General features: G+C 43.9%; 1 protein-coding gene and 1 long non-coding RNA gene across 3 annotated transcripts in view; one reads left to right on the top strand and one right to left on the bottom strand.

Annotated features, from left to right (window-relative positions):
* Positions 1-2147: 2147 nt before the first annotated feature.
* LOC106957928 (Down syndrome cell adhesion molecule-like protein 1 homolog) overlaps positions 2148-27810 on the bottom strand; it is a 75500-nt gene continuing 49837 nt past the window's right edge. The window contains exons 6-33 of one of the 2 annotated variants that reach the window (XM_015049504.1): positions 25809-26084; positions 25403-25699; positions 23353-23625; positions 22079-22363; positions 21850-21969; positions 21583-21759; positions 20829-21028; positions 20322-20418; positions 20081-20209; positions 19823-19990; positions 19661-19731; positions 18457-18697; positions 17709-17894; positions 16640-16795; positions 13253-13392; positions 10790-10943; positions 10199-10316; positions 9924-10087; positions 9739-9837; positions 9303-9491; positions 8058-8345; positions 7798-7953; positions 7656-7686; positions 6605-6723; positions 6353-6505; positions 6054-6248; positions 5649-5960; positions 2148-5088 (exon numbers count right to left, since the gene is read on the bottom strand). In XM_015049504.1, coding sequence (XP_014904990.1) covers positions 4652-5088; positions 5649-5960; positions 6054-6248; positions 6353-6505; positions 6605-6723; positions 7656-7686; positions 7798-7953; positions 8058-8345; positions 9303-9491; positions 9739-9837; positions 9924-10087; positions 10199-10316; positions 10790-10943; positions 13253-13392; positions 16640-16795; positions 17709-17894; positions 18457-18697; positions 19661-19731; positions 19823-19990; positions 20081-20209; positions 20322-20418; positions 20829-21028; positions 21583-21759; positions 21850-21969; positions 22079-22363; positions 23353-23625; positions 25403-25699; positions 25809-26084 — 5231 coding nt within the window. In that variant the 3' untranslated portion in view covers positions 2148-4651. The remainder of the gene's footprint in view (positions 5089-5648; positions 5961-6053; positions 6249-6352; positions 6506-6604; positions 6724-7655; positions 7687-7797; positions 7954-8057; positions 8346-9302; positions 9492-9738; positions 9838-9923; positions 10088-10198; positions 10317-10789; positions 10944-13252; positions 13393-16639; positions 16796-17708; positions 17895-18456; positions 18698-19660; positions 19732-19822; positions 19991-20080; positions 20210-20321; positions 20419-20828; positions 21029-21582; positions 21760-21849; positions 21970-22078; positions 22364-23352; positions 23626-25402; positions 25700-25808; positions 26085-27810) is intronic. The other variant, XM_015049505.1, reaches the window with a different exon arrangement.
* On the top strand, positions 4129-27309 carry LOC106957929 (uncharacterized). Its single transcript, XR_001427059.1, has 2 exons — positions 4129-4194; positions 27271-27309. It is a non-coding gene; the product is annotated as an uncharacterized LOC106957929 (long non-coding RNA).

Genomic DNA, 27810 nt, shown 5'->3' with positions numbered 1-27810 from the left:
TTAAATTTGAATCACAGATAAAGAGAAAGATAAGCTTCACTTCATCTTTAGAAAAATGTGCCTGACATTAGCTTGCGGTAGCAAAATTACTTTCAAGTAGTACGAATACTTTTCCACCGCACTGTGCATTTTATCTTCAAAGTTATAAGCAGACACCTTCAGCAACATGAACACATGACATATTTTACGCAGGAACAATGGCTCAACAGGCGCTTATACTAAAGCTTATTAAGCAGAAGCTTTAGTATAAACGCCCCGGTGTATGAAACTCTAAGAAACATCTATTATTCACAGCATATCCGTCATGAACCACTGCACTCTTTTAGGAGAGCACCTTTCGTCACAGTATCCCGAAACCTCTCTGGACGGTCATAGCTTTGAAAGAATCACTGCGCCACCTTGTGGCCGTTCAGATGAAGAGCAGGAAAAAAAAAGAAGATTTGGGCGTGTCCCATCTAGCAGATTACCATGCCGTTACGAATTTATGCTCTTGAATCGTCTAGCTTTGTGGGAAATAGCGAAACTAATTACAGTGCAAATATTCAGGTAGGCGAGAACGTCTTGTACCAGAAGCATCTTATCAAAAATCGGGCTTTCCCCCCCACATAATGGAGCCTGTTATACTTAAATGCTGTCAGACAATTTGGTGACCGCCCAATGATGAGGATGCAAATGATCCGCTCTTCAAGGAGCTGTCTTGTTTAGTACAGCCACTAGAGGGCACCAGCGGCGGCGCAACACAGAGCAGTTACCAGACATCAGTCAAACCAGCCAGTTACCAGACGCAGATGACGCCCTGTTATTAGAAAGCAAACCGGCAATTGCGTGATGTGACAACATTTATGCAGCCTATGAAATTGAATCAGGCTGATAGACTGTCTGATGCGCTTGCAACTGCATGCAACACATTTCTGGATTCCCAACATCTAAACCTGACCTTTCTTCCTTCGTGGTAATAATTATTGCTTTGAAAGGCGACTGAGCTCTTCCGACTTACTGAATTGGCAGCTAATTGCCCAGCCAATCAGAGAGCTGCCTTCAGAAGACGCTGGCAGGACGCAGAGCAGCTTTAAGGCCATAAGGTGCAGAAAATGGACTTTGTCGATAGTTTTATTAATCTCAGCTACAAATAGAGTATGTCTAGGAAGTTACCACCAAGTACTGTTGAATTGCATGGTTGGCTTTTTGCTCTTTCAGTCTGTTAGAAATATGTTGGCTTACAAGGTCAGAACTTTCTGATTTATGAGGTGGTGTGGATTCAGCTGTTATACATCCGTCAGTTCCTTTGTATAATTGGAGCGATGACAACAGTTTTTCCAAATGGATTTGACTGTAGTTTGAGTGCTTAAATAATTAATTTGCTTGCTTAATAGTCATATTGTTAAAGTTTAAACCTGACTGTATTGCTCCGTTTCAGAACCACATAAGCAGATGTAAACTTATTTCTGGATACCTTTAATAAAGGGCAACTTAAAGAGAACTGAAGGAACTTTGTGCATTCTGATCAATGCCTCCCGACAGCCACATGAAATTAGGTGCTTTATGTTGTCTGCAAAGCGTTTTCATATATTTTTTTCCTGTGGTATGAATAATGTAACAGTGACTTTACTGAACAAAAACAGAATGGTCTGAAATTTGCCAGAAGAGTGCTGGCGGTGGTTTCAGGTACAATTGTCCAAATATTTATTTGTATTTTATATGTATTATATACACATACCTGTCCTTTCCTTTCTGGAGGCTGGCGTCCATCTTTGCTAACATGAAACATCAGGCTCTTTCTAACGTTAGGTCAGTTTTAGTCAAAAAATAATTTAAAAAAAAGAAAACGGTCGGAAATGACAGAAGCCATGGCATATGAAAGATAGCTTTATTGCACAAGGTGTTAGAATGATCTTTTTAGTTTTTGCTTTTTCATAGAAAATGTACCTTTGAACACAAGCAATTGCTGTAACAAGCAACTTAAAGAAATGTTTGGGATATCTTCAACGTTTTTTTTTTTTTTTTAATTTTTCATACATTTTTCCATCAATTTTTCCCTTTTAGCAAGCATGCAATGACTTTTCCGAGGGTCGAACAAAATATAAAATAATGATATTAAAAAAAGTAAATGGGACAAATGACAACATCAAAATACGTTGTTTTAAAAAAAAAAAAGACTAAAAATTCTTCAAATTAGTAGTATCAAAAACATAAGAGGTGAAAAATGTATTTGTCCATCTTAAGAAAAAACAAACAAACAAAAAAAAACAATTTGTTGTTATTTCAATTTTGAAAGCGGGACTTTCCACCTTGATGCGTCCCCTGATTTATTTTGAAGAAAATAGCTCTTCATACAAAACTGTGTTTTATGTACAAGACTCAATTTAAAAACAACACTGACGAAGGTAGCGATGACGGGTCCGGTGTGGGTCGCGGGGAGGGGGAGGGGGGCGTCAAATTTTCTCAGCGGGGAACGAAGGCGAGAGCCGAAACGATGCCGTTTCACAACGCGGCTCCGGTCCAGTATATACACAATACAATGGTAGTCTGTATGACCAAAAGAGCCACAAGTCCCTGATTTTACTTGGCTGAACTGGTGTGTAACACAGGCCGTGTACTGTTGGACCCCTGGAACCTAAACCTCTGACAAAACTGAAGAAGAAAAATCAAAATCAACAGACCAACGAAAACCCCCTCCTTTCCTCTAAACAAGCAAGCAGACAGACAAACAGAGCAAATGGGTAAATAAATAGTCAACACAAAACACTATCGTGGGACAAAAAGGCCTTCCCATAGGTTCTTGTGTTCATGTACAACAGTGCGAAAAGGATTATGGGGAGGGACGAGGTGGAGATGAAGAAGAGTGGGACATTTACAGCTCTTCAGACAAGACGACAAAGATATCAATTCCGTGAACATCATATAATTCTCATAACTGAATTCCCTGACATATAACATCTCTTGACATTAATATTATTAATACTTCATTCACATTATGACTGGCATTCAGTTCAGCTTATTTATTTGGCTGAGAAGCAAATAACTACATCTTGGGAGGATTTGTAGCCACAAACGCAGGCCTTAAAACCAGAGAGCAACCCAAGTCGTCTCCAACCACTTTGCAGCAAACTGCTGCATAAAGGTGTTGTGGGGATCCACTGAGATAACAACCATACAGTGCCTTGCTAAAGAATGCACCCCTCTTGAAATACATTTATTTTATTTTTTTTTTGTTTCATGTAAACCTATTGATAATCGCACGTTATTTCACACCCACCACTGATTTTACTCTACTTTATGTTCCTTTGTCACATTAATATCCCAATAAAATACACTGAAGTTAGCAGCTGTGATGTGGAAAAGAGGCATAACAGCTTTTACAAGACACTGTAACTTTTGAATCTTACCATATCAACTTAAACCAAGCACTCGGGCTAGAAACAAGCTATATAAGAAGCCATCATTGAAGGCCTGGTATTGTGATTGTTCCCTCCTCCCCCCAGAAAAAGCCACACAAACAACCAAGGCGTCACAGCCCAGGGACGGTGTAATCTTCCCACCCTGCTTTCTGCTAGCCCGTCTCCACAACAGAGAGAGGGTCACTCTTCCTTAGCTGGCCAGCACGCACTAACATACAGAATATCTCACATATATACTAAACATTTTCTTTCTTAAGTCCAACTTTTCTTAAATGTTCTCTACTTCTAAATTCAGTGATTGAGCGATTGTCTCCTTTCTTAAAATTTGCCGGTAGCGTTAAACCGCTGTGTATAACTATCACATCAGTGTAGCGCATACAGTTTATACTTTGTCATCATTTCCCTTAGACGTCAATAATATACCTACATAGAAATATATATGTAAAATTCTTTATAATACCAAATATTCTCTATTTGTAAGGTGAGAAATTACAGCTGCTTCACCGGGGTTTGTAGTGACTGGACTGAAGAGTTGAGACACCGTTCAGCTGCAGAGAGATGAGTGGAGAATACTGATTTGTGGAGGTGAATCTGAATCGTTGCCTTTTGGAGTCGCGATTACAAAAGGGAAATCTGCCAATTCTTGTTAGGGAGAGACACCAAGAGAGTGAGAGAGAGCGTGGGAAAACAGGGGATTTAGCTGAAGTCCTGCAAACTGACCAAAAAAAACAAACAAAATAAGTCAAATCAAAAACTATGAAGGACATTGTGTTTGAGTGTGTGTGCGTGTGTGTGTGTGTGTGTGAGAAAAAACAGGATGGTCGCACAGCTTCATACTGGCTATTATAGTTTTCATGAACTCAGAGCCTTCAGCTCTTTGGTTACAGTCAATATTTGCAAAAATGACCACAGAAATCACATTCTGCATGTGGCTGTGTGTCTCCTGCAGGAACTGAGTGGAGCTGAGCACCAGCCGGCTGGAACTGTTAGTTGGAGTTAGTAGTTCTCGTATATTTAGTTCCATTTGAACATGAACAGTAGGGTTAGCTGGGTCTCTGTCTGGACGGGGCGGGACGCCTCCAACGCCTCCGCCCCCCTTGAAGGAAAAAGTAGACAGGAAGCCGGGCGGCTCGCCACGAGCTCGGCTTTCAGAAAGATGCCCGCGAGCCTGTTGTGGCCCAGACTTGTGAGTGCCAGAGTGATGCTGGCTGCAGAGCGGGGGGCAGCGGTGCGAGTCTGTGCAGCGGACCGGACTACACCAGCGTGTAGGACTTGGAGTAGGCCCCCACGCTCTGCTTCTGCAGCCTCCCCAGGGCCGAGGAGCTGCTCTCGAGCAGCGAGTCTCTGGAGCCGCCCACCTTGTTGCTGTTGGTGGGGTTGCTGCTCGTGCTGGACGTGGAGGCTGTCGCTGCGTTGTTGGAGCTGGGCATGGTGAGAGTCCTCTGGGGCAAGGTGGAGGTGCTGGAGCTGGCGCCCAGGCTGCCCAGGCCGGAGTGACCCAGCGTCAGGGCCTGCTGCTTGGCCGGGTCTAGAGTCTTGTGACGGCCCTGGGTGTGGTACGCCCGCTGCGTCAGGCTGCGGATCGAGGCTTCCCGCGGCGGCACGGCTGGACATGGGTCGTGCAGAGAGTCCCCTTGCTTGCGGAAGAATGGGTCTGCCTTCATGTAAAGGGGAAGATTGCAGAACTCGCCTGTTGGAGGGGAAAATAATAATAATAATAATAATAATCAGGACAGGAATGCAGTTTTCTTTTTAACTGAAAAGGAATCTGAGTGCTTGTTGATCTCAGGGATCAACCTGTGACCTTTTTTTTTCAGACCTAGATCCAATAGAGAAGCAATGGCAAGAGCTGAAAAGTTGCACAAAAGCACTTCAGCCAATCTGACCTAGAATCAGGTGACAGAAGAACGGGAAGAAATGTCAAACTCTAGATTTGCAAATGTAGAGTTAAAGTTTCAAACTTTAGCTGAAACTGGAATTTCAGCTAAAGTGTTTCTACAGTGTTAATCCAGATAGGCTCAATACGAACGCATACCAAATTATTCAGCTTTGTTTCTAAAAACATTTGGAAAATATTTGGTTTTTTTCTTCTACTAAACTGCTAGACACTACACTGTCTTGGTCCTTGGCTCATAAAATCCCAATAAAGATTTCATGTAGCTGTGGCGACACAAAATGTGGAGAAGTTCTAGGGGCATGAAAACTTCTGCAAAGTACCGTAAAAATATCTACACAAATTGTCCCACTCACTTTTGTTTGCCCGGTGGGGAATGGGCACCGCCACGTTCTTCCCGCGGTCGTAGTCCTGCGGTTTGGGCGGAGAGGCGGTGAAGCGGCAGATGCCCGGCTCAGACGGCGTGCTGAGGGAGGTCATGCTGTCCGCGGGGTCGTTGGTACCGGTGGTCATCTGGTCCGACGAGCTGTCGGAGATGAAGCACTCTGTGATGGTGAACTTGGCGTGCTGCAGGTGCTCCTCCAGCTTGGCGTGCTCGTACGCTCGGGCCAGCTCCTCGTAGGTGGAGGAGGCGCTCTCCGTCGACACCATGCTGTTACGACCCTTGTCTGGAAGAACAAAGGAGGGATGCTCAGAAACTTAAATACCAAATGTCAGTGTTTACCCTTTTCCAACAAATGGCAGCGGTCGGATTGACAAACCCGTGTCTTGAGAGAGGCTCGCGCTGTAGCTGTCGCTCTCGGTGGCGGTGATGCCGTGGGAGCCCATCGTCCGCCAGTCGGACGTCAGAGTCCGCGCCGAAGCTGTGGACTGACTCGGTCGACTCAGCGTCCACTGGCTGGAGTATCTGTTCCTGGAGCTGTGAGCGGACTTTATGCTCTTCCTGGACACGGGGTCTGAGCGACAACACAGAGATCAGAGTTCAGATCTGCATCAACGATTCAGCAGTCAAGACGCCTACTTCCAGACGTCCGAGCATAAAAACACGAGGCGAGCTCACTTGTGCCAGGCCGGATGTCTGACATGTCAATCAGAGGTCCTGAATTCTGGATCAGGGCCTGGTGGTGCAGAGACACGCCCGTGCAGAAGTTCTGCGGATTCACCGACTGGCTGAACTCGGTGTCCGTCACCGGCACCGCTGCCTTGTCCTCTCCTGCCGCAGACCCACGGAAATGCAGTTTTTAAGACACTCCTGCTGTAAAACTGACCATCAGGACAGATGATTTTAACGTCCTGTTATCCAGTGACTTGCCTATCTGCTTGATTCCCTCCTTGTCCTCGATGAGCAGCTGGACTCGGGGAATGTCGATGTGGAGCCTCGGCCCTTGCGGAGGGCCCTTCACCGGCGTGTCTATGCTGCGATTGTTCTTGCTGGACGCACAAACACGCGATGGTGTCAAGTGTTGCATGCAGAGTCGATATAAAGCATACATTTTTTAATCTTGCAACATATTCTCAATTAGATTGAGGTCTGAATATGCTTTGATCCTAACCGTTTCGTTTTAGTTCTGTGTTGCAGGAATCAGTGTTCTGGATTGACCTGCGTTTCCTTCCTTCTACCTTCTATCTGATCAACCATGTTTCACCATTACAGATGAAGTTTTAGTCCACAATTAGCATTTTACTGGTAGCCAAAAAAATGGCAGTTTCAGGCTCGTCTGAAAAGAACGTCGTTTTATTTTTAATTTATTTATTTCAAACAGACAAAAAGTAAAAACAAGAAAAAAATGAAATTAAAACAAATTATCAGGCACATTGACATAAAATTTTACATTATTTGTTGGAAAAGTGGCAGGAAGGATATACAAGATTTTGTGACTTCCTGTCCCTCTCCTACTCACTTAAATCTCACATTCTCCACCCTAAATGTACAATTATTTATATGTTTTTAATGTCATCGAGCGCATTTTTGGTCTTTGAGACTCCCATCCTATGCAACATATTTCCCAATAAGCTCCTTTTTAAACTGTTTTTTAAAAGTTATATATATTTTATATGGCTTTCTTTCAACGCTTTGCTTCATTATATTTCTTTCATTCTTCTGCAGAGTTAATATTGATATTCACTACGTTTGTTCACAAAGTTTTAGAACAAAAACTTTTCTCAGGCCTCCACAGGACATATACTAACAATTTAATTCACTAATCTGAAGCATATTGATTGCGCTGGAAGTGATGCAGGTGCATCACAGTTCTCCACAGTCATGCACGTCTTTCGTTGATTTTGTGGTCGTCACATTTTGTTCATAACTATAGAATATTTTAAGAATACATTGTGCCGTTGTTATAAAAAATAAGTCTCACCTGATCAGCATCTCAGCCAGGCTCTTAGCATCTGTAATGAGAGTGACTTAATTAGCTTGCTGTTAGCCTCGACTATAATCTGCGCATCTTAGCGCAGTGCTACAATAATCTATTCAACAGATTTATCTCTTCCATCTCTTACCCCTGAGCCGTTTAAGCCTCTTCTCTTTGCGTTTCTTACGGATGATGAAGAGCAGAGCCACGCCCAGAGTAACCAGGATGACGGGAGAGCCGATGGAGAACAGCTTTTTCACGTCGTCCCCCTCTCCGCGGGCAGATTTAATGGGGGGGATCGTACCTGAGCAGAGTTGGGAGAAATAGCACCAGAGTAGTTGAAATTCAGAGACAGGAAGGAGAAAAGGAAAACAAAGGAGGAAAAAAAAAGAAAGAAAAACCACTCACTGCCGTCATAGTCGGTGGTAGCAAACTGGGAGGTCTGGTTTCCGCAGCCGGCGCTGTTGCAGGCCTTCATTTTGAGCTCGTACCATGTGGCCTCGCGAAGCTCGCTGAGGAACAGCTGGTTGGTGGAGTTGGCCTTCAGGCTCTGCCAGGCCCAGGTGCCTTTGGGCCTGAAGTCCAGCATCAGGTCAGTGATGGGGCAGCCGCCACTGGTCCAGCCCTGCAGGTTGAGTCCCGCGTGGGTGGAGTTGATGTGGGTGAGCAGCGGCTGGTCCTTGTTGAACACCGGCTCTGGAGGGAGAAGGCGACACCAGAAAGCAGCAGATGAGAAACGGGCTGAGGTTTGGTAAGCATCTGCTGTGAACAAGGCTGGTGGCAAGGTCACATCCACTCAGCATTAGCATGAATTTGATATCAGAATTTAGTGTAGATTTTCACAAATCTCTAAAAACAGGCTCATATATATGCATACAGCCCCAGGAATATCTGGATAAATATCTTTCAGCAAGTTGCAAGTTTTGTAGCCATCAACACTTCTGGCTTAATTCTGCATATCTGACATCTCTAAGCAGTGCTAATTTACAGAGGCTGGTTTTTGTGTGGCTTTTACGAACGATCATCATGTTTTCAACAAAATTAAGGTTGAGGCCGTTACTGAACCTTAACCTTTCGCAGCTCTGTCAGCTTTGCTGTGGATTTAAGAAGAAGCTGAAAGAGTTGGAGTTATTCCTCCGTCTTCAGGATTTGTCCACTTTTTAGCAAAACACCAGAAATGGCAGCAAAACAAAACACCCAGAAGGATGACACTCCACCGCCACCACGCTTGAGAGAGGGTGTAAGTGTTTGTAGACTCAAACTGACTCCTCTAAAGATGCTCTCTTTACTTAATTAGACTGTAAAACGTTTCTGATGATTTTTCTTTCATTTCAGGGAGATGGTAGGTGTCTACTTTCAGATCTTGGAAAAATTGTGATCTTGGAATCAGCAGTTGTTTAAAAATATTAGTATTAGTCAATAATAGCAGTGTTATTGTTGGCTCTTTAGCTTCCCAAATTAGAACTTTACCGTCATATTCACCAAATCAACACACCCGTCTCGTCGTTTGTCAGATTAAAAGTACCTTTGAAAACAAGATACTCTTCAGTAAACCCACATTTGTGTTTCTTAAAAATATATATTTTTTTATAGTTGTAATTATTCATTATCAATTTGCTGCTTGAGACTTTATAGTCAAACTGCTCCTCTCACCTCTCCCGTGCGTCTTGGCCTCGATGATCTCACTGATGCGGCCCGAGCCGACGCTGTTCTTGGCTGCCAGCTTGACTTTGTACCACGTTCCGCAGCGCAGATTGTCCAGCCTGAAGGAGCGCTCGCTGGAGCTGATGAACACATCCCTCCACTCCTCTGTGTTGTCCACAGAATACTGCAGCACAAATCCTGCAGGCGCACAGCACAGATTTTCTCAATGAAGCTAATGATCCAGCTGAAGTTGCAATGTTTGGACACCAGGAGGCGACAGCGAGCTTGGAATCGATGCATTCAGTACAGGATTCACTAAAAGCACTGGTTTTCAAATGTAACTCACTTCAAGAGTGTGAAACTGGCAGAAAAAATCATCTCAGGAGCAACCTTTGTTTTAAGAGTAACTGTAAAGAATGAACAAGTGGACCAGTAGGGAAGGTACCTCTGATGGAGCTTCCTCCATTGTCCCCTGGAATCCAAGCCAGGGTGATGGAGGAGGTGGAGGTGGTGGAGACGGTCAGACGAGGCTGGTCAGGAGGAACTGCAAACAGAAACACACCGGGTCAGCGTTCAGACTCCATATAGCCACCTTCAGCTAGCAAGTCAAGGAAAACCGCTTCTTCTCACCTTGCACCACCAGATTCACAATGATGGTGTCAAAGCCCAGGGTGTTAGTCGCCGTGCAGGTGTAGTACCCAGAATCCTCGGCTTTGACCGAACGCAGCACCAGCGTGCCATTGGACAAGATCTGCCGCTGACCGTCGGCCGTCACTGGGACGGCAGAATCCTCGCTGATGAGAGGAGAGGAGGAGTTATTATTTCCAGTTTCCCTCCTGAAGCGGCAGCAGCGTCAATCCGAGTGAGTCATGACTCAGACGCGAGTTGTGTTTGAGGGCTCTGACCTGTCTTTGGTCCATTTAATGGTGGGGGCGGGCTCGCCGACCGAGCTGCAGGGCAGACGGACTTCCTTCATCCAGGGCGTGGTCACCGTGCCCCCGAAGGAGAGGATTTTTGCCGGGACTGTAGAGACAGACGAGAAACACTTCAGCCTTTGACACGGACTGCAAAGTCCGTCTGTGTGTGCCGTTTCCTGGTCTGAACCGCCTGGAGGGAAAGGCCTTCACTTGCAGCAGAAGGAATAAAAAAAAGGGAGTTTTTCAGTGCAGCCCCCCCCTCCTCAAGCCACTTGGTTCGGTCTATTTTTTCTCCATAGATCCTCCCTTCGATTGATCCCTGCCTACTTTCTCTCTCCCCGGGGGTCATTTTACTAGATAGCCCCTGTTCATCACCACATAATTAACAACAGCATTCCTTGCAACGTGCCCACGACTCAATCGATACCGCAGCTGTCAATCAATAGCCAGGAAAAGAAGACGGGAGAGGAGACGGCGGAGGGATGAAAGTGACTGGTGTGCAGGAGATCTCCCTCGTAACCTTTACACAGCCTCTCTTTACACGTCTCCTCCGCCACGGGGCTCGCCTGAAGGACCCACCTTTCCCAGCAGGCTCCACCGTGACCTTTGAGCTGATGTTGCCGCGGCCGGCGGTCGTCACGGCTGCGGCCCAGATGTGGTACTGTTTGCCGCGGCTGAGGTGCGTGATACGGTAAAAGAGCATCTCGGGGTTGGCCTCGTACTCGCTGGGCGCCTGGGAACGAGAGCACGCCATGTCATGTTAGCAGGCCCTCGCAGTGCCGCAAAAGGACAGGCTCAGTGAAACAAACACCCGACAAGCTGCAAGTCAGAATTTAGGTTTGGTTTGACACGTGTCACGACACCATATGGGAAAATTCAAACATTATTTTCTTCTAGTTTTTTAAAGGTATAAAAACTAAGAAATCTCTGCCATGTCAGTCTACAACTGGCTCAGCAAACAGCATGCAGTTTGATTCAACTTGTTTATATTTCAATTAAATCCACATTAAAAGTTTATGCTTTAATAAATAAACATCCTTTGTCATGCAGCGCTTGTATTCCTTCATGGTAAGTGTTTGTTACTTAAACTATTAAACTAAAACAGAGCAAATTTGCATGTTTTATCTAAAAAAGAAAAAAGAATTGGTCAAAATCAGAAGTCAGAGTCGATCGTTTAGGCCTCAGAGAAAACCACAAATCGGTATCGGCATGTCGGTGTTTGCTTTATCACAAGGTGAGAATTCAAAAGTCAGTCAACTTTATTTAGAACTAGAGCACAGATATTAGATAGGATACGCGATCTAGAAGACTGTGTTCTACAAAAGGCATAACAGAAGAACACTTGTCGCTGTACTGAGTTTACCGACTGAATGCCACAGGAGATGCAGCCATTTCTGTGCATGGTTGGATTCTCTGAATGCTGCAGACAGAAAACCGTTCAGGGCTGTTTGATGATGGATTGCAATTCGATTGATCGCTTCATTATGTCATAATTCTGCAATGAGTGAATCACTTGTCTTTGTTAATTGTTGGGTCAGGAAACACACTCGGCATAGCACAGTTCTGTTAGTAACAGAATATGTTGGCAGAAATATAACCCTGATAGAAAAAAAAATCTCAAATTCAATACTTTTTCCAAGTACATAGTATTTTTGAATATAATTGCTCCATGATGTTAATGTAAGAGCTTTGTTTTAACTTTTTTTTTTTAACAACAATAAGAGACATTATCAGACCGCCTCTTCATTATTTGTTATATGGTCAAAATCATTTTTCTGACACATTTAGGAATATAAATTTTCTTTTTTGAACAAAATTCACTCATGTTTTCATTAAAAAGGTAGAAATAGATGATAAATAGACACACAAGAGTATCTGAAAGATGAAACTGTAAGAACAGTCCAAGTCTTCAGCACTAAAATATTACTGTTTAATCTACCATTAGACTCACTAAGAAACATTTTAAAAGGTGAACATTTACTTATATTCACACACACACACACACGCACACACACACACACACACACACACACACACACACACACACACAACCCCTGTAATAGCTTGTCCAAAAAACAACTCGTAGCTCTTTCCGTTTTTATTTCTTTGACTGGTTTATCTCTCAGCGTTAATCTTCATTTCCTTCACCTCTTGCCTTTCCTTTTCTCTCCTCTGTCCCTCACTGTGTTACTTGGTGAAGAGGAGAGGATGGATGGACAGAAAGGGGGGAGATATATATGTGTGTGTGCGTGCAGGGGGGTTCGAACATTCCTCCAGCGTTGAGGTGGTGTTGTGGTGATCCAGGGAGTGATACAGGGAGATAATGAAAAGACGGACAAAAGCACTCTCATCTCGATGTGACTGATACCCTCCGCTACTCCTCCCTTCCACCCTGCCTGTCCTCCCTCCATCCCTCTCTTTTTTCCCCTATTTCCCTGTGGTGTCTCCCTACCTCTATCAGTGTGCCTCTTTTTCCCTCTCAGCCTCCTCTTCCCCCTCCTCCTGCCTTTCCTTCCCTCCCTTTCCTGCCCATGCTCATTTACATGGCACTCATGCACAAGGAGGGAGGAATATTTGCGAATAATAAGAAAGTGAGATCCATTCCTTATATCAGACTTCGCTGCGTGCTTTGCTGTTTATGTGCACATAATCTAGCCAAAATTGAAAACGCTCCACAATACGTGTATAAATAGAAAATGCTAAAATGTGATGTGTGTGTATGCGTGTGTGTGTGTGTGTGTGTGTTTCTGATGCGGCAGTCTGCATGTGTGAGCTTGTTCTCAGCCTCATTTGCATATCTACGTCTCATCACGTTGCCAAGACAACCTCATCTGTTCATCTGGGAGGGCAGGAAATAAAGCAATGGTGCAAACACAGTGAAAGACAGACATGCGCAAAGATACACACACACACACACACACCCAAAGGTTCAATTAATTATAGTGGTGACAAATGAATCATTTCCTTTGGCTGATTTTATCAACTCGCTTTTACAAGCAACGGAAGCATTTTTTTATTGACCCCCATAGAGGAAGGACTCACCGGCTGCCCAGACCCTGGACTGGAGCAGTAAATGGTGTACTTGCGGATCACACCATTTGGTTTGAGCGGCGGTAACCAGGACACGACCACGCTGCTTGGAGAGGAAGGAACTGCCTTGATGCCGGCTGGTGGGCCGGGAACTGCAGAAAAAAACAACAAAAAAAAAACCAGAGAGCAGCATTAGCACACGCAGGAATGCATATGCATATGTGCGCATGAGTATGCATGCTCAGAGGTTGCTGAGGGCTTTATGCGGCCAGAAGCAGCATTTGACTTGGAGGCCACCAGAGGATCAAAGACATCACTTATGATTTGACCATCTTGATCAACGTTGCTTTGTACATTAAGCTGTGTTTAGTTCACTGGTGAAGATACCATGAGATACCTAAACCTAAATAAATAAGTAAATAAATAAAGAGCACATATGCAGTCATTTCTCTAACTCACTCATTTGGTTCAGCAATAGTGTCCACAGTGGAAAAGATACAGTATTAAGCATTATGCATGTATTCTAGTCTATATATATGTATACATTTATTGTGTGGAAATACGGAAGAGGATTAGGGCCACTAGAAAAAAAAAAGTTAAAATGTATAAAACTTTGTATGCATTTATATTTTTGACCATTGTTTAGCTCCATACTTTTTGTTTTACCAGGACATATTAGTAACGTGCATATTTCTCCAAATAATGTTGTCACATCGCTTCCATTTAATTACAAACTCACAAAATGTACAAAGCATTATAAAAAAAGTAATTTACAAGGTTAACAGATATTAACTACTATAATAATAATAAAAATAAACAATGTGGTTGTAATCAGCCACATTGGTTTGTAAATCTAAAATTCAAGAATGGGTAAAAACTTCTACTAATCATTTTTACCATTTGTTCTGGTAGCAAATGTAACTTTTGGTTAGAATTTTACTGACATGTTGGTTCGGTCGAGCATTGTTGTCATTTGTTGTCCAATAGAGAACCAGACATGTTTATTTGAGTTGTGCTATGAATAAATACATCAACTTAGTAAAAATTAATATCACTCAAATTGTATTTGTATTGCAGCTTTCAGGGGCAAGGCATTTAAAGTGGTTTAAATCATAAGAAAAACAAAAGTACAAAGTCATAGAACACACAGTCAACATTATATTTTCTACATCAGATTATTGATTAATGTTTCATGATTAGGTTTCTAAAGCAACTCTAAACAGGTGAGTTTCAGTCTAGATTTAAAGGAACTCGTGTTTCAGCTGTTTTGCAGGTTTTTTGAAGCTTGTTCCAGATTTGTGGTGCATAGAAGCTGAATAACCCTAAAACAACTGCTGTCAATGGACATATTCTAGCTGTGATAGTCAGGAAATGGTTTGTATAGATGGCCTATCAATCAATCATCATAATATGAGGTTATGAAAATATACTAAATTCATACTTTTTATCAAGTTGCTGCTAAGCCTGTAGCTGCAATCATTTACTAAGGAATGACTCATTTAACTTGTTGCCACCTTGAAAATAGATTTGTGCCATAGGATATTTATAAATCGTTTCTTCTTTTTACTGTTTTTTTAAACACTTGAGGACACGTTACATTGGCAAAAGTGTCTTTTTGCTTCTAATCAAACGCTATATATAAAATAAAAGCTATGTTACAAGAAAAGTGCAAGAAAGAACTGTCCATATGTGACACTGTGGAAACACTGACTGAATCTCAACACTTGCATTACATCACTGCTGACATAATTAAAATAGGCTCTTCTGAAGACCTCCTGTGGCCTGGAGGGCCTCCACACAGCAGCATGCTTTGCTTATTATCCAGGCCTGCCCTGTGTGTGATCGCTCGTTGGGATGGCTGTTAAAGTGAGCAGGCTTGTTTGCAGATTGGTCGTCTTATCCCACACTAAGCTGCTCTGGGAGGACTTGGAAGGACTCGGTTCGGGTGGACGGCGGTGACATATGTTCTTTCAGACGCTGGTCAGCAGTTCTGACTCTGTGACACCCAGCGTTCTCTTAATTCTCGCGCTCACAAACAGATTAGACGTTAGTGTCTGATCCGCCGCTAGCCACTTCAGCTTGACACTGGACGCTGCTTAATGCTGATTACAAGATAATGATTCAAGAAGGCGCTTGGGGAAGGAGTCGCACTTTACAAAAACGCATCAGGACATTGAAATGCTTCAGAAAGGAGAACAAAAGAGGCTGCTTTTCACATTGATCGTACAGTATATGGCGCTACCAATCAAGCCTATTCAATCTGCTCCATAAATATAACTCAAGTCTGACAGTGGGCCTCATCTGGGGTTTATAGAAGGAGACCCAGCCCCATAAATCCATCCCCCAGTTCTTCTTTTTATCCTCCAAGAGGCCCCCCGTTCTGGCCATTCACCCAACTTATACCCCTTTGACTCCTCAACCCCACACATGACATCAGTCAGCATGAAAACAACATTAACTAAAAGTGTTGATGCAGCGGGGGAGCGCTCAGAGGAGGGAGGCGGGGATCAAGTCCAGGGGAGAATGGTAGCCGTGTCTCCAACGGGACTGATCACAGAGCAGCCAGCGATCATTATCGTAACTGGACCGCCATGTCAAAGTAGGAGTGGCAGATAGAGAGAGAGAGAGAGAGAGAGAGAGAGTGAGAGGGGAAAGATAAGTCCCATCTGGTACCCAAAATCTGCCCCAGACTCCAGACAGACGGGCGGACTGTCTGCTACGCACGGCTAGCACAACCAAAATGATGATGAAGATGAGAGGCGCAGCGGTGCTGCATTAACAGCCCCATTATGGATGCAGTATGCGCTGGTGTGTCAATCAGGGGAGGATGTGTCACAGCCCAAACAAATGCAAATTACAAAGGACTCTTTATTTCATCTCTTCAGAAAGAGAAAGTCTTCATCTCAATTTGTCTCTGTTGCTTTTTTGTTTTTGTCACTCAGCCAAGACGACCGAGTGATCAGTTTTCTATCTTTGCATCTTCAATCCACTGTGCTCCTCCTCCCTCTTTATAAAGAGACATGGATCTGGCTGTAATCCCGCCTCCAATGGTGTAAGCACAAAATTAATTCTCTCTAATCCATGCAGAGTTAATCCTTGCGCCTGTGGCAGGAGCGGATGAGGGCCGGGGCTGATGGCTGACTCCTGGATGCTGGATGCTCCTCCTGCTCCTTCTCCAACCCCCTCGCTCCCACCGCCAGCCCTCCCCTCAGCCTGGAGCCGTGGACCCAAAGCCTCTTAATTCTCATTAGCACCGCTAATGGAGCTTCCCAACACAAATGGGCTTTTGTCGTGGGCTAGATACCACACAGCTCGCTTTTTTGTTACAGCTTCCTATTCAACGCGTCTCTTGACTTACGCACAGTGTTTAGACAAATAAATTAGAAACTGCACACTCACGGTCCTCGCGCGTTTGGATGTACAGGACGTTGCTGCGGACTCCGTCGCCGGCCTGCGTGTAGGCCAGAACCTGAACGCTGTAGTTGGTGAACTTCTCCAGCCCTCGCAGCTCCACCTGTTCGCGTGTGGTGGTGATGTTCTGCATCTCTCCCCATTCTGAGGCAAAAAAAAAATAAAAAAGAGAGCGGAAAAACGTGCGTGTTCGTCACCTGCAGCTATTTTTTTTTTTTTTTTAGCAGAAATTCTTATCAGAAGGACTGTAATCAATGCAGAATTGCTCTAAGCAAGCTAGGAAGGTGATAAACAGTTAACATTCAATTTCCTTGCAAAAACATAATTTCAGGGGGGAAATAATAATAATAATAATTAAAAAAACAACATATATATGTATATATATATATATGTATATATATATATATATATATATATATATAGATGTATATATACCACATATATCAATATTTATATAAATAAAGATAAATATACATATATGCATATATTTATTTTGTACAAACATGTGCAGTGCCTTGCAAGATCATTTGTACTAGGGCTGCATGGTATTACATCATAAGTCAACGATGGTATTGATAAGGGTTGCGTCGCCAATAGCGATTGAAAATCCACGTTTTCTTTCTTGTTCAGCATTTTTCCTTGCAGCAATGAGACTTGAATGACTCATTGTGCTGAGTTTAGATGGCATTCATTCCTATGGATTTGTGGGCTGTCCCAGTGTTCAACGACATGCATGTCAGGTTAACTGGCCTCTCTAAACTGCCCTTTGCTTTGAGTGTGTGTGCGTCGCTCTCTGTCCTGTGATGTTTTTTTTTTTCTCTCACTGTTTTGGTCTAATCCCAAGAAAATCCCAAGAAAATAAATTGAGGCTTAAAAAAATGTGAAAAAAGCTAAACCTGTTCTCGTTTGCAAGACACTGCATAGAAACACGTGCAACGAAACAAAAGATGCTTCATGAGGAAGGTAAACAAACACAAGCTCACAGCACTGACACAGAGGCACGTGACTATGAGGATGAATATTTGGTGAATTTTAGAATGAGATAGGTGATAATTACTCTGCATCGGCCACTGGGCCCGGCCCCCACAGCACCCACCTCCGTCGGGGAAGAGGGACCAAAACACGACCCGATAGCCTTTCAGCACGCCGTGCAGCGTCATGCGCGGCGGCTCCGACCACGTGATCACGGCCTCGTCCGACGTCACCGAGATTGCTCTCACGTTCTGTGGGGGCTCGCTCGGCACTGTAAAAGCAAAAAAAATAAAAATAAAAACAGGCGAACCGTGGAGTTCGACTTGACATAAAATGAAATACTGGGTTTGTTTCAGAAGTTCAGACTGTGCGCCCACAAAGATCTGGCAGACGAAACCCTGAAAAGATCTCCAACCGCAGACATTGTTAAAACAAATCAGCCTAATATGTTCAAATTGACCCAAATTTAATGGTTGCTAATTTGCAGCTTTTAGAGAGAACAAGAAGTGGGGGTTGATGGAAGGCAGAAAGGGCATTAAGAGAGCAACGTTAATCATGAAATGGTTAAACCCAAGACGCTGAAACGCAGATGAGTGGCGATATGGAGAATAAAATCTTAAGTAAGAAACTATTCACACATCTTCAATCTAGCAGATGGCTGCAGGCCTCACACTTAGAGACAATAACTGCCACTCAGGGTGTCTGCCATTACTTTTCAATCAGACAGCAGGAGTCAGCGAAGAACTATTTTAAACGAGACACTTTAAGAGGAAAGCTTTTTTCATTCTCTTCTCCTCCCCCCCCAGCCTCGTTGTACCACCAAATGGTCGTACCGTCTTCCAGTGTGGTGGCGTTGATCTCGGTGCTGGACGGTCCAGTTCCAGCTCTGTTGAAAGCCTGGACGACCACGCCGTACTGAGCGAACTTCTTCAGGTTGTCCAAGGTGTACACCTCGCTGTCCCCCGTCGCTTTCATCTCCACGATGCTGTACTGGCCGTTGCTGCCAGGCCCGTTCTCTCTGTAGCCGATCTGATAGCCTCGGATAACCCCGTTCTGCAGTTCCTTCTTGGGGGCCTAGATGTTTCGGAGGAAAGAAGGTGATTGTTTTGGAGAAGAACGAGTACGGGAACATTCGTACTCTGAGTTAAGCTTTATTTGGGTTAGGTTTTCTTTTTCCTAAGTCTATTCTTCGAGCATTTCAGCCTTCTGTGCACCGTTTATCAAGTAGCATTTGACAGATTATACATTCAGATCTACGAGCAATGAAGTGTGAATTCACTTCAGACGCATGATCCATTGAATCATAAAAACATTGTTTGGGTAGAAAGAGTAACTTCCTCTAACACTGCAGGAAAAGTCTGTTGATCCAGAATGAAGGATCTCTGTTTTACAAAAAACAGAAATCCTGTTTTTTTTATCCCACATCTGAAGCTCATTAAACACTTGGCTATTTCTAGAAAGGTAGGTGGATAAATGGCCAATAAATTATGATCAATTGCCAATAAATTATGACCATAGTCTCCATCAGCGATAGTCCAGAATTTGCCTGGCATTAGTCGTCAGAAGTGTCAACATCGACTCTTCAAAATTTGATACATTTTCAGAGCCATTTTTGCAGCTCAATAAAAACGTCGTTTTTTTAAGCATACAATTAAAACACACGAAAACTAAATAAGACAATATTTATCACAATGGCCTGAGCAATGGCTTTACTGTTTACTTAATAAAACATGCATGACAAATGAAACATGTAAAACAAATCTGCCTCAATATGAACTTGTGTTCAGTGTCTCTTAAGGAGTAAATCCCCAGTAAACAGCGAAACATGCAAAATTCTGCAAAATATAATTATCTTCAACACATTTAGTTAAAGCATGTGGCTCTGACTAAATGACTAAAACCATAAGTTTTAAGATTTCTTTTTCCAGAAGTTTTGTAGTTTTCAGGGGGTAAAGTCGCTTCTTGGAAACTGCGATGAAGATAGAGCTAAGTTTGTCTAAAAGTTATTCACAGACTAAAAAGAATCATGATTTTTACCCTCCATGTGACTCGAATGCTCTGAGACGTCATCGGCTGGAGGACAACCTCCATCGGGGGCCCATCAGGTGCTGTTTGAGCAGAATTTATTGTCAGACTGACAAATCTGAGCCAAACACAGCAAACAAGCAGAAAACATCAGAAAACGTGGGAAGAACGTACGCGCTTCCTCAGTGCTGATAGTGAGCTCTTTGCTGGGGAGGCTGCGTCCGATTTTGTTATACGAGTACATGCGGATGCTGTAAACGCACGCTGGATGCAGCTCCACAATGTTGGCTTGATTGTTTGTAGGGGAGATGTTCCTGGTTGTGTACATGTGATCCCAAGAGTCTGTCGAACATGAGCAGAGTTTTGGTATTTTAAAAATCTGTACAGAAAAAAAATAAAAACACTTGGAGGCACAAATCTGAGCTGTTTTACCTGATTTATTCTTGTACTCAATATCGTAGCTGGTGATGATGCTGTTGCCGTCGAACCTTTGGATCCAGCGCAGGTTCATGCTTCTGTCCTTCACCTCCCTCACTTCCAGCTCAGGAGGATCCGGTGGTTCTGTAAAAGCGGGGAGGAAAAGGCATTGAATGCCAGAATGTGCATAAGGAATCGTATCCATACATACAGCAATAATAATGTTATTGAGATATGAAAACAATGAAAAACAAACCTTGCACCGTGAGTTGGATGAGCCCTCGGCCCTCTCCGTAGGAGTTGATGGCGTGGCAGGAGAAGAAGACAGAATCTCCTCGCTCGGCTGGGTTCAGCTGGAAAAAACAGCAGAAAAAAGGTTAGCACACACCTCAAACTAACATCCCAGCTTGGGGTGGAGATACTTTTTCTTTTTAAACAATATGTAATGTTGTTAAAACAGCCTGGTCTTCCTTTGACAAAAAACACTTTTGTTAACCTTGTAGAAACACTGCAACACACAGTGGAGGGCAAAATATATCCTGACCTGCATCTCTAAAGCTTCCCAAACAAATTATATGAACTACAGTTAGAGACCAAATTTAAATAATTAAAATACACTGAATTATGTGTTTGAATCGTGGCAAAACGTGGAAAAGTTCCGTAAACGCTTTTTATTTTAAAGTATTGTAAATCCAGCTCCAAATAACCCCCCTCCGGTTTGTTGCAAAAGCTTTAAAGTGGAGCCCAGCGTCTGTGTTCTTACCTTCAGGGTGGAGATGACTTCATCTCCCTTCTTGTTGATGGTGATGGAGTACCGGGGGTTCCTCTCTGCATCAATGACCGTGTCTCCTCTCTCCCAGCGGATAATAATGGGCTGCTCGCCCCGTGCTGTGCAGTTCAGCTCCTTGGTCTGGCCCTTCCTCGCCATGGTGGTGTTGGGATGGCTGGTGATCATGGCGGGAACTGAGCAGATCCACAGACACGTGTCACAGTAATGAATAGTTTTATATGGAGTAATGAGATGAGGGAATGGGGCCGTGGTGTTGGAAACTGTGGCTGTAATACAGATGTATGGATATCGCTATTCTGCCTCTACGTTCCCTGTTGTCATTTCACGCTTCAAGCCTCAGCGGCTCCCTTACATCACACCCTATTTCCCTATTTCCTCCTCGCCTCCTGCAAGGCTTCTGCTCTTTCCTTCTCCTCTCTTGCTTACTTGTGGATTATTGATCGAACGGGGATCCCGTGGTTTTGTTTTTATCACTAATTCAGCAGCCTCTTTTCCTCGCAAAACATTGAGTGGTACGCAAACTGACAGCTGAAACACAAAAATCAATAACCGAGATGCCCCCGGTTAGGGGTGCGCAGGACAGAGACGAGATTTTTGCCGTGTTCGGCGCAGGCCGAAATAGCCTGGGGCGCGAGTGCATCTTACAAGACTGATCTCTGTTACAATCCAGGAGATGTGGTAGAAAAAAAAAGCACTTGAGCCAATGGAAGATCTGACTGGCACTCACTCTTGACAGTGAGGATCATGCTTTTACTGATGTCTGAGCCAACGCCGTTGGAGGCCTGACAGAGGTAGTACCCTCTGTCATCCTCAAGGACGTGCCGGATAAGCAGGGAGCCGTTCGACATGATCTGGATGCGGCCGGTGAGCGGGACGGGGTGGTACTGCTGTGGGTTTCCGACACCTGCAGGTGAAATCACAGAGCACACGGAGAAGCGTGTCGAAAACCTTCGGTTGTTTCTGTTTGCGGGAGGAGGCGACGGCTCGTTTTTACCTTTGGCGTGTTTCCACATGACTTTTGGAGGTGGATAACCCTCCACCGAGCAGTTCAGAACGCCGGCTTTGCCGTAAATGCAGTCCTGGTTGTTGGGCTGAACCACAAAACGTGGCGGCACTGGAAGCCAGACAGAAAAGGAAGAGAAGGTGAAACAATCGCGCCCCCCCTCCTCTGCCAGTTTCCTTTGCGTGCTTGAGGCAACCCATGCCTCGCTCAGGCGCCTCACCGGTGACGATCAGCTGTCTCTCCCAGCTGACGGTGGCTGCGGCGTTGCTGGCGATGCAGGTGTAGTTCCCGTTGTGCTTCAGTGTCACCTTGGAGATCTGCAGGGAACTCATGAACTCTTTGGTCTCGATTGCGACGCCAGAGGCAGAGCCTGGCACTATGAGCTGGCCGTCTTTGTGCCAGGTGATGCGTATGGGCATGTCCCCGGACGACACCACGCAGGCGATGTACATGAGCTTCCCCACTGAGGTAGAGGGGATGTCGAAGGGCTGGATGAGTGGCGGCACTGGGAGAGACAGGAAGAGCACATGGAATCAGAGGAATAAAGGCAGCGATAGATGTCTAAGGGTGGCAGTGTGGCCATCTGGAGCAATGCTGAAAGAGATAGAGAAGGTCATTGGCCAGTGGGCTCCTTCTTTGCTGCCACCCTCCCTTCAGCTCCCCCGTCTCCTGCAGCCCATAATAGCTGCTCTGGTTTGAGTCCAATTGGCTGGGGGAAGTCATCCCGTTGCCATAGCAATGGAGGTTGAGGTGGGGGTACTACAGCTGAGACATCTGGGGGATTTAATCTAGGCTTCATTATTATTCATCTAATTAAATCAGAGACACACTCACACTCAGGCACACGCGCACACACACACCCTTAAACACCTCTGCAGCTGCCGCGCTACCATCGTTAGCCGACTGTCGAGCTGAACAAAATAAAGACGCAAACATCCCGAATTTACAAAAGAACACCAGCAAACGCCACTGATCCGCATCAAAAATAACGCCGCCGTTGCAAGTCGGAATATTGCACGCGTCATAATTGGTCTGAGTTCATTACAATCAGACTAATCCCAGAGATTCTTGAACTGTGACGTATCCATGGCGATCAAACGAAAAGGAAATTCAAATATTTATCCCTTGATTTGTGTACAGATATGCAGAGAACCGGCTAATAGTTGTTAAAATAAGTTGTACAATTCTACTTTGCAAATAAAGCTTAGTTCTTTTTTGTACAGTCTTTAGAATAGATTATCCACAGTCCTGTGTGTGATCTCATGCTCCCTTCTCTTTAGCTCATTCCACAGGTTTTCTACAGGTTTTAGCTATCATGTTGAAATGTACCAGTGATGACCAGTTCTGAGTTTTCTGGCAGATATCCAGAGATTTCTATTTAAAAAGAGTTTATGATGCCATACCGAGCTTCACAGATTATTTACTGGCCACTAAACAGCATGTTCTACAACCTGGATACTTTTATAATTTCCGCTATTCTCTCCTCACTCTTACCTTTAACCGTTACATGGACCGTCTGGTTGATTGACACTTGGGGCTGGATCAGAACGCTACACAAGTAGGTCCCTTCGTCGGCGCCCTTCTGCACGTCCGTAAGCCTCAGGGTGCCGTTCTCAAACACCACTTGACGATGATTATCAGGCAGCTGCATGCCGTCCTTCAGCCACTTGATCGAGTAGTACGGGTAGCCAATCACGCGGCATGTTATATATGTGTTTCTGCCTGCCACCGCTGTGATATCTCGCATGGGTCTAATTCGAGGCGGACCTGGAGACACGGGGAAGAGAGGGAGGGGATGGAGGGAGGACACAGGGACAGACGCGAAAGTAGGAGAACAGGGCGGATGAGGTGACGGAGGTCATAGGGGCAGCCAATGGGGACGAAAGGTGAAGAGATAAAAGTTGAGGAATGGAGTGATTGGGGCAAATTGACAAGTGGAGAGGAAGGTTAGTTATGCCCCCATTGCTAAAATCTGACTGAGGATATTTGTTAATATCTAATTACCCTAAGCAGATTTAAAATGCATCTAAATGAGTAAATACAGACAGAAAACTAGCTAGCTAGCTACATTAGTTTGATAGATACACAATATTGCCAAAGAAATTTGCTCATCTGTCATCCCATGCAGCACATGTGAACTTGAGCGACATTTTTTAGGGTTTAAGATGATGCCACACATCCTCCCCAGCTGCATCAGCTTCAATTCTTCTTTGGCAGCTTTCCACAAGGTTTGGGAGTGTGGAAATGCATTTGTGTGGTCAGACACAGATGCTGGAAAAGAGAACTTAGCTTGCCATCTCCTCCACAATCCATCCCAAACTTATTCTGTCTGGTTGGAGTCAGGAGTGAGAAAACTGATCTTTACTGACCTCGGTATTGTACTGGTGTGCAGTCGTGTTGGAACAGTCCTTGAGCTGAAGGCCACAAACACTTTGAAGCAATTGAGCCTACAGAGAGTTGGCAACCTCTACACACTATGTACCCCAGCACATGTCCAGGTTTCTGTTGTTTCCAGTCAATTCCACTTTTCTATCATACCAGCGGTGTTGTATGAACTTGTTTCAAATCGTCCAACTACGACGCTATGCTGACAGTCGCTGAACTCCATTCCTTCACAAATCTCTCTGACTGGCTTTTATGCGGCTGTGGCCATGGACATGATTAACACCAAATTCAATGATTGTATGGTTGAGCAACTTTTGGCAACATAGTGTAGATACAGTCACAGGAAAAAAAAGAGTGCTTCCATGACTGTATTGACAGTTATAGAAAAACTAAGTACACCCCTTGCATGTTAAGTAGTTTTTTGTAGACTTTCTCCTCTGTTGCTCTTCGGTATATTGAAATGAGAACAAATGTGTTTATACATCTTTCCTACAGACCCATCGATATGTTTCGGTGAATGCAACAGTCTTTTTTCCACTGCAAAGTAAGCTGACATCATCACTTCACCACCACCAGTTTGTGCCGACGTGGCGTGCTTGTTTCTCGCCAAATATGGAGTTATACATTCTTCTTGCGGCAACTCGAGTATATTTTCCCGTAATCTTTTTGCAGGGAAAAGGCTCTCGCCCGGTAATCCTAAGAAAAAAGCCAAGCTTGTTCAGTCTTTCTCTAAATGTGGTGACAAACTTTTACAGGCAACATGTTCCTCAAGCTCCTGGTTTTTTGTTTATAATTGATCTGAGCATCTTATTTTGGAGAAAATTTACTCTGACTGGGAAGACTTAAAAGGTTGGATTTAAAAATGTTGTTAACCTTTCTGAGTTTGTTGAAGAGCAACAGTTGCTTCCTTAAAGTCTGCTAGCAAAACACAAATGATTTCTGCTTTCCCTTTAAATATTAGAAAGGCAGCAAGGGTGGACTTAGTTTTACATAGATAGATAGATAGATAGATAGATAGATAGATAGATAGATAGATAGATAGATAGATAGATAGATAGATAGATAGATAGATAGATAATGATATTTGCTTTGATCTAAGCCCTGCATGTTTGTATAGAGTCAGGTGTGAGTGCATTTATATTGAAAAGCAGACAGGCACCTCTTACGTTTATGCGCGCTTGGTACTCGGCGCTACCGGCCGAGTTTCGTGCGACGCAACGATACACTCCCCCGTCTCGAATGAGTGGACTGCTGACGTTGACGTGAGACACGGTCAGGCCGTCGGACAGGGTGTACTGGCTGGTCTTGTAGGTAGAATCTCGCACCACGGGCTCATCGTCCAGAGTCCAGGTGATAGAGGGCGGTGGGGCTCCTTTGGCAGCACACATGAGGGAGAAAGGCTCGCCGGGGTTCACCACCCGCTCGCTGAAGGAAGACACAATACGAGGAGTACCGTCTGAGAGGGGACAGAGAGGAAAAGTGGAGATGGAAATAAAAAAGCCGTGATTAAAACCAATTCATTTTTGTAGACATCTCTCTCATCCTGCCGGCCTTTGTCCACGCACCCTCTAAGAGAATAATGGAAAAGTCCTGAGCTGTGTGGCCCTTTCGGGAAGCAAAGCACTGGTAGGCTCCGGAGTGGAACTTCTGAGCTGCAGTGATCTGCAGCGTGTCGTTGTGTTGTCCCTGTATGGAGATGTGCTGGTCGGGAACAATAGGTTCAGTGTTCCTGTACCAGCTGATGGTGTATTCTGGAGAACCCTCCACGGCGCAGGTGAAGAACAGGGTGCTGCTGATGCCTGTTTTCAGGTTCTTGGGAGACAGCGTCACTCGCAGTGGATCTGAAAAACATAAAAAATAAAAAAATAAGCATGTGATGACAGAATGAACTTCCTGAAGGTGAGACCAGACATGCAAAGCAGAACAATAAAGCTATTTCTTTTTGTTGCATCTTTTATGTTGTCTTTATAGAAAGTAAACACTATCAATTGATTATGACACAACCAATCTATTAAGACATTACAGTTCTTAAATGTTCATTTTTATGAGAAAAAATTCACAAAAAAAAAGTTTTACTATGTGATATGAAATTGGAAGATTTACCAATTTTACACCTGAACGACCCTGAAAAGGAGTTGGCAAGTTCCAAAAAATAAAAGTCTGATGCATCTGATGTGTTCTTCTGTCATTTAATATGCTCTATTAGGAAATATGGGTCAGGTCAGCATCTGCCTTCAGTAGTGGTAATGCTGAACGCTAATGCTAGTGCTAATGCTAAAGACTGTGCACATCAAAATAATTTTGTCTATATTTGTAAAATATTTCCAAAGTTTGTGGGTTTCTTTCACTTTCTCTCTTTCTGTCTCAGACACATAATAATAATAATAATAATAATAATAATAATAATAATAATAATAATAATAATACTATCTTGTAAAATGATACACAATATATCTTTTCCATACGTGAAAGAAAAAGAAAAAAGTCTGTTATTCTGAATCTTTCTGGAAAAAAGTCAATAAAATATCATGTCATTCATTCTTTTAGTTGAGTTTTATTTGTAGTTACCTCTATACCATAACATGCAGAAAATTTTTGTCATGCAAAAAGCTGAAACTTTGAGTTGTTTTTAAGAAAACATTATTTAATTTGAATTAATAGGATGGCTAAATGTATTATTTATCTGGAATAAATGTATTATTTATCTGGAAAGTAGAAAATATAAATTGTAGTCAGGTCAGAGCATTACCAACTAAAAAATGAGCTAGTCATGATCTCTGGTCAGGGCCTCTCCACTAACACACTGAATATATTTATTTTAAATTTAAAAACGTCACTCTGAGACTATTACACTAAACTACCATGATGACACGCCGATTTAAACGTACAGTCGGTGTTTACGGTTAGAGAGGGCACAATCAGCAGTGGTGACTCAATCAGTTCGACACACTCATTAAAAAAGCAGCTGGAGATATCTCTTCACATCTCTGTCCACTTGTGTGTTTATAAGTGTGCCTGTGTGTTAAGCAAAGTGTGTGTGTGTGTGTGTGTGTGTGTGTGTGTGTGTGTGTGTGTGTAAATGTCAGTGAGCAATAAGGCAGCTGGTGGTGTATGCTGGGGGGCATCGCTGCGTCTCCCAACCCCCCCTCTCACCCTGTCAGAGTCACAGAGTGTGCTGCCATGATGTGCCCACTGGCAAAGCCTACTGCCTTCCCATTCTCTCCCTCTGTCTCGCCTTCCTGCCTTTGTTTCCTTCTATACTTCTCGCATTGATCTAACCTGCTCTTATTATCCTGTTATTACATCGCAGATAATGTCATTCCAACACTGTCTGGACGTCCGATTGTCCCTTCTGTGACCCCTTGTCTTCTTTTCTATCTTCCTCAGCTTGAGTGTGTGTGACGGTGAACGGTGCTGGCAGCTGTGTTATGGAGTCACACTCCACAATTTACTGCCCCTGTCTCTCTTTTTGAGGGCTGATATGATGGGGCATCAAGCAGCTCACATACATTTGTTACCGACACACTCGAAGTGTGACCGCCGGAGAGTCGCGCCTCAAACCAAAAA

This window comes from Poecilia latipinna, unplaced genomic scaffold (genome assembly GCF_001443285.1).
Source record: "Poecilia latipinna isolate Pla-1442-1.1 unplaced genomic scaffold, P_latipinna-1.0 Scaffold949, whole genome shotgun sequence".
Classification (NCBI taxonomy): domain Eukaryota; kingdom Metazoa; phylum Chordata; class Actinopteri; order Cyprinodontiformes; family Poeciliidae; genus Poecilia; species Poecilia latipinna.
The sequence above is the reverse complement of the archived record's forward strand: the minus strand, read 5'-3'. Positions and strand labels throughout refer to the sequence as shown.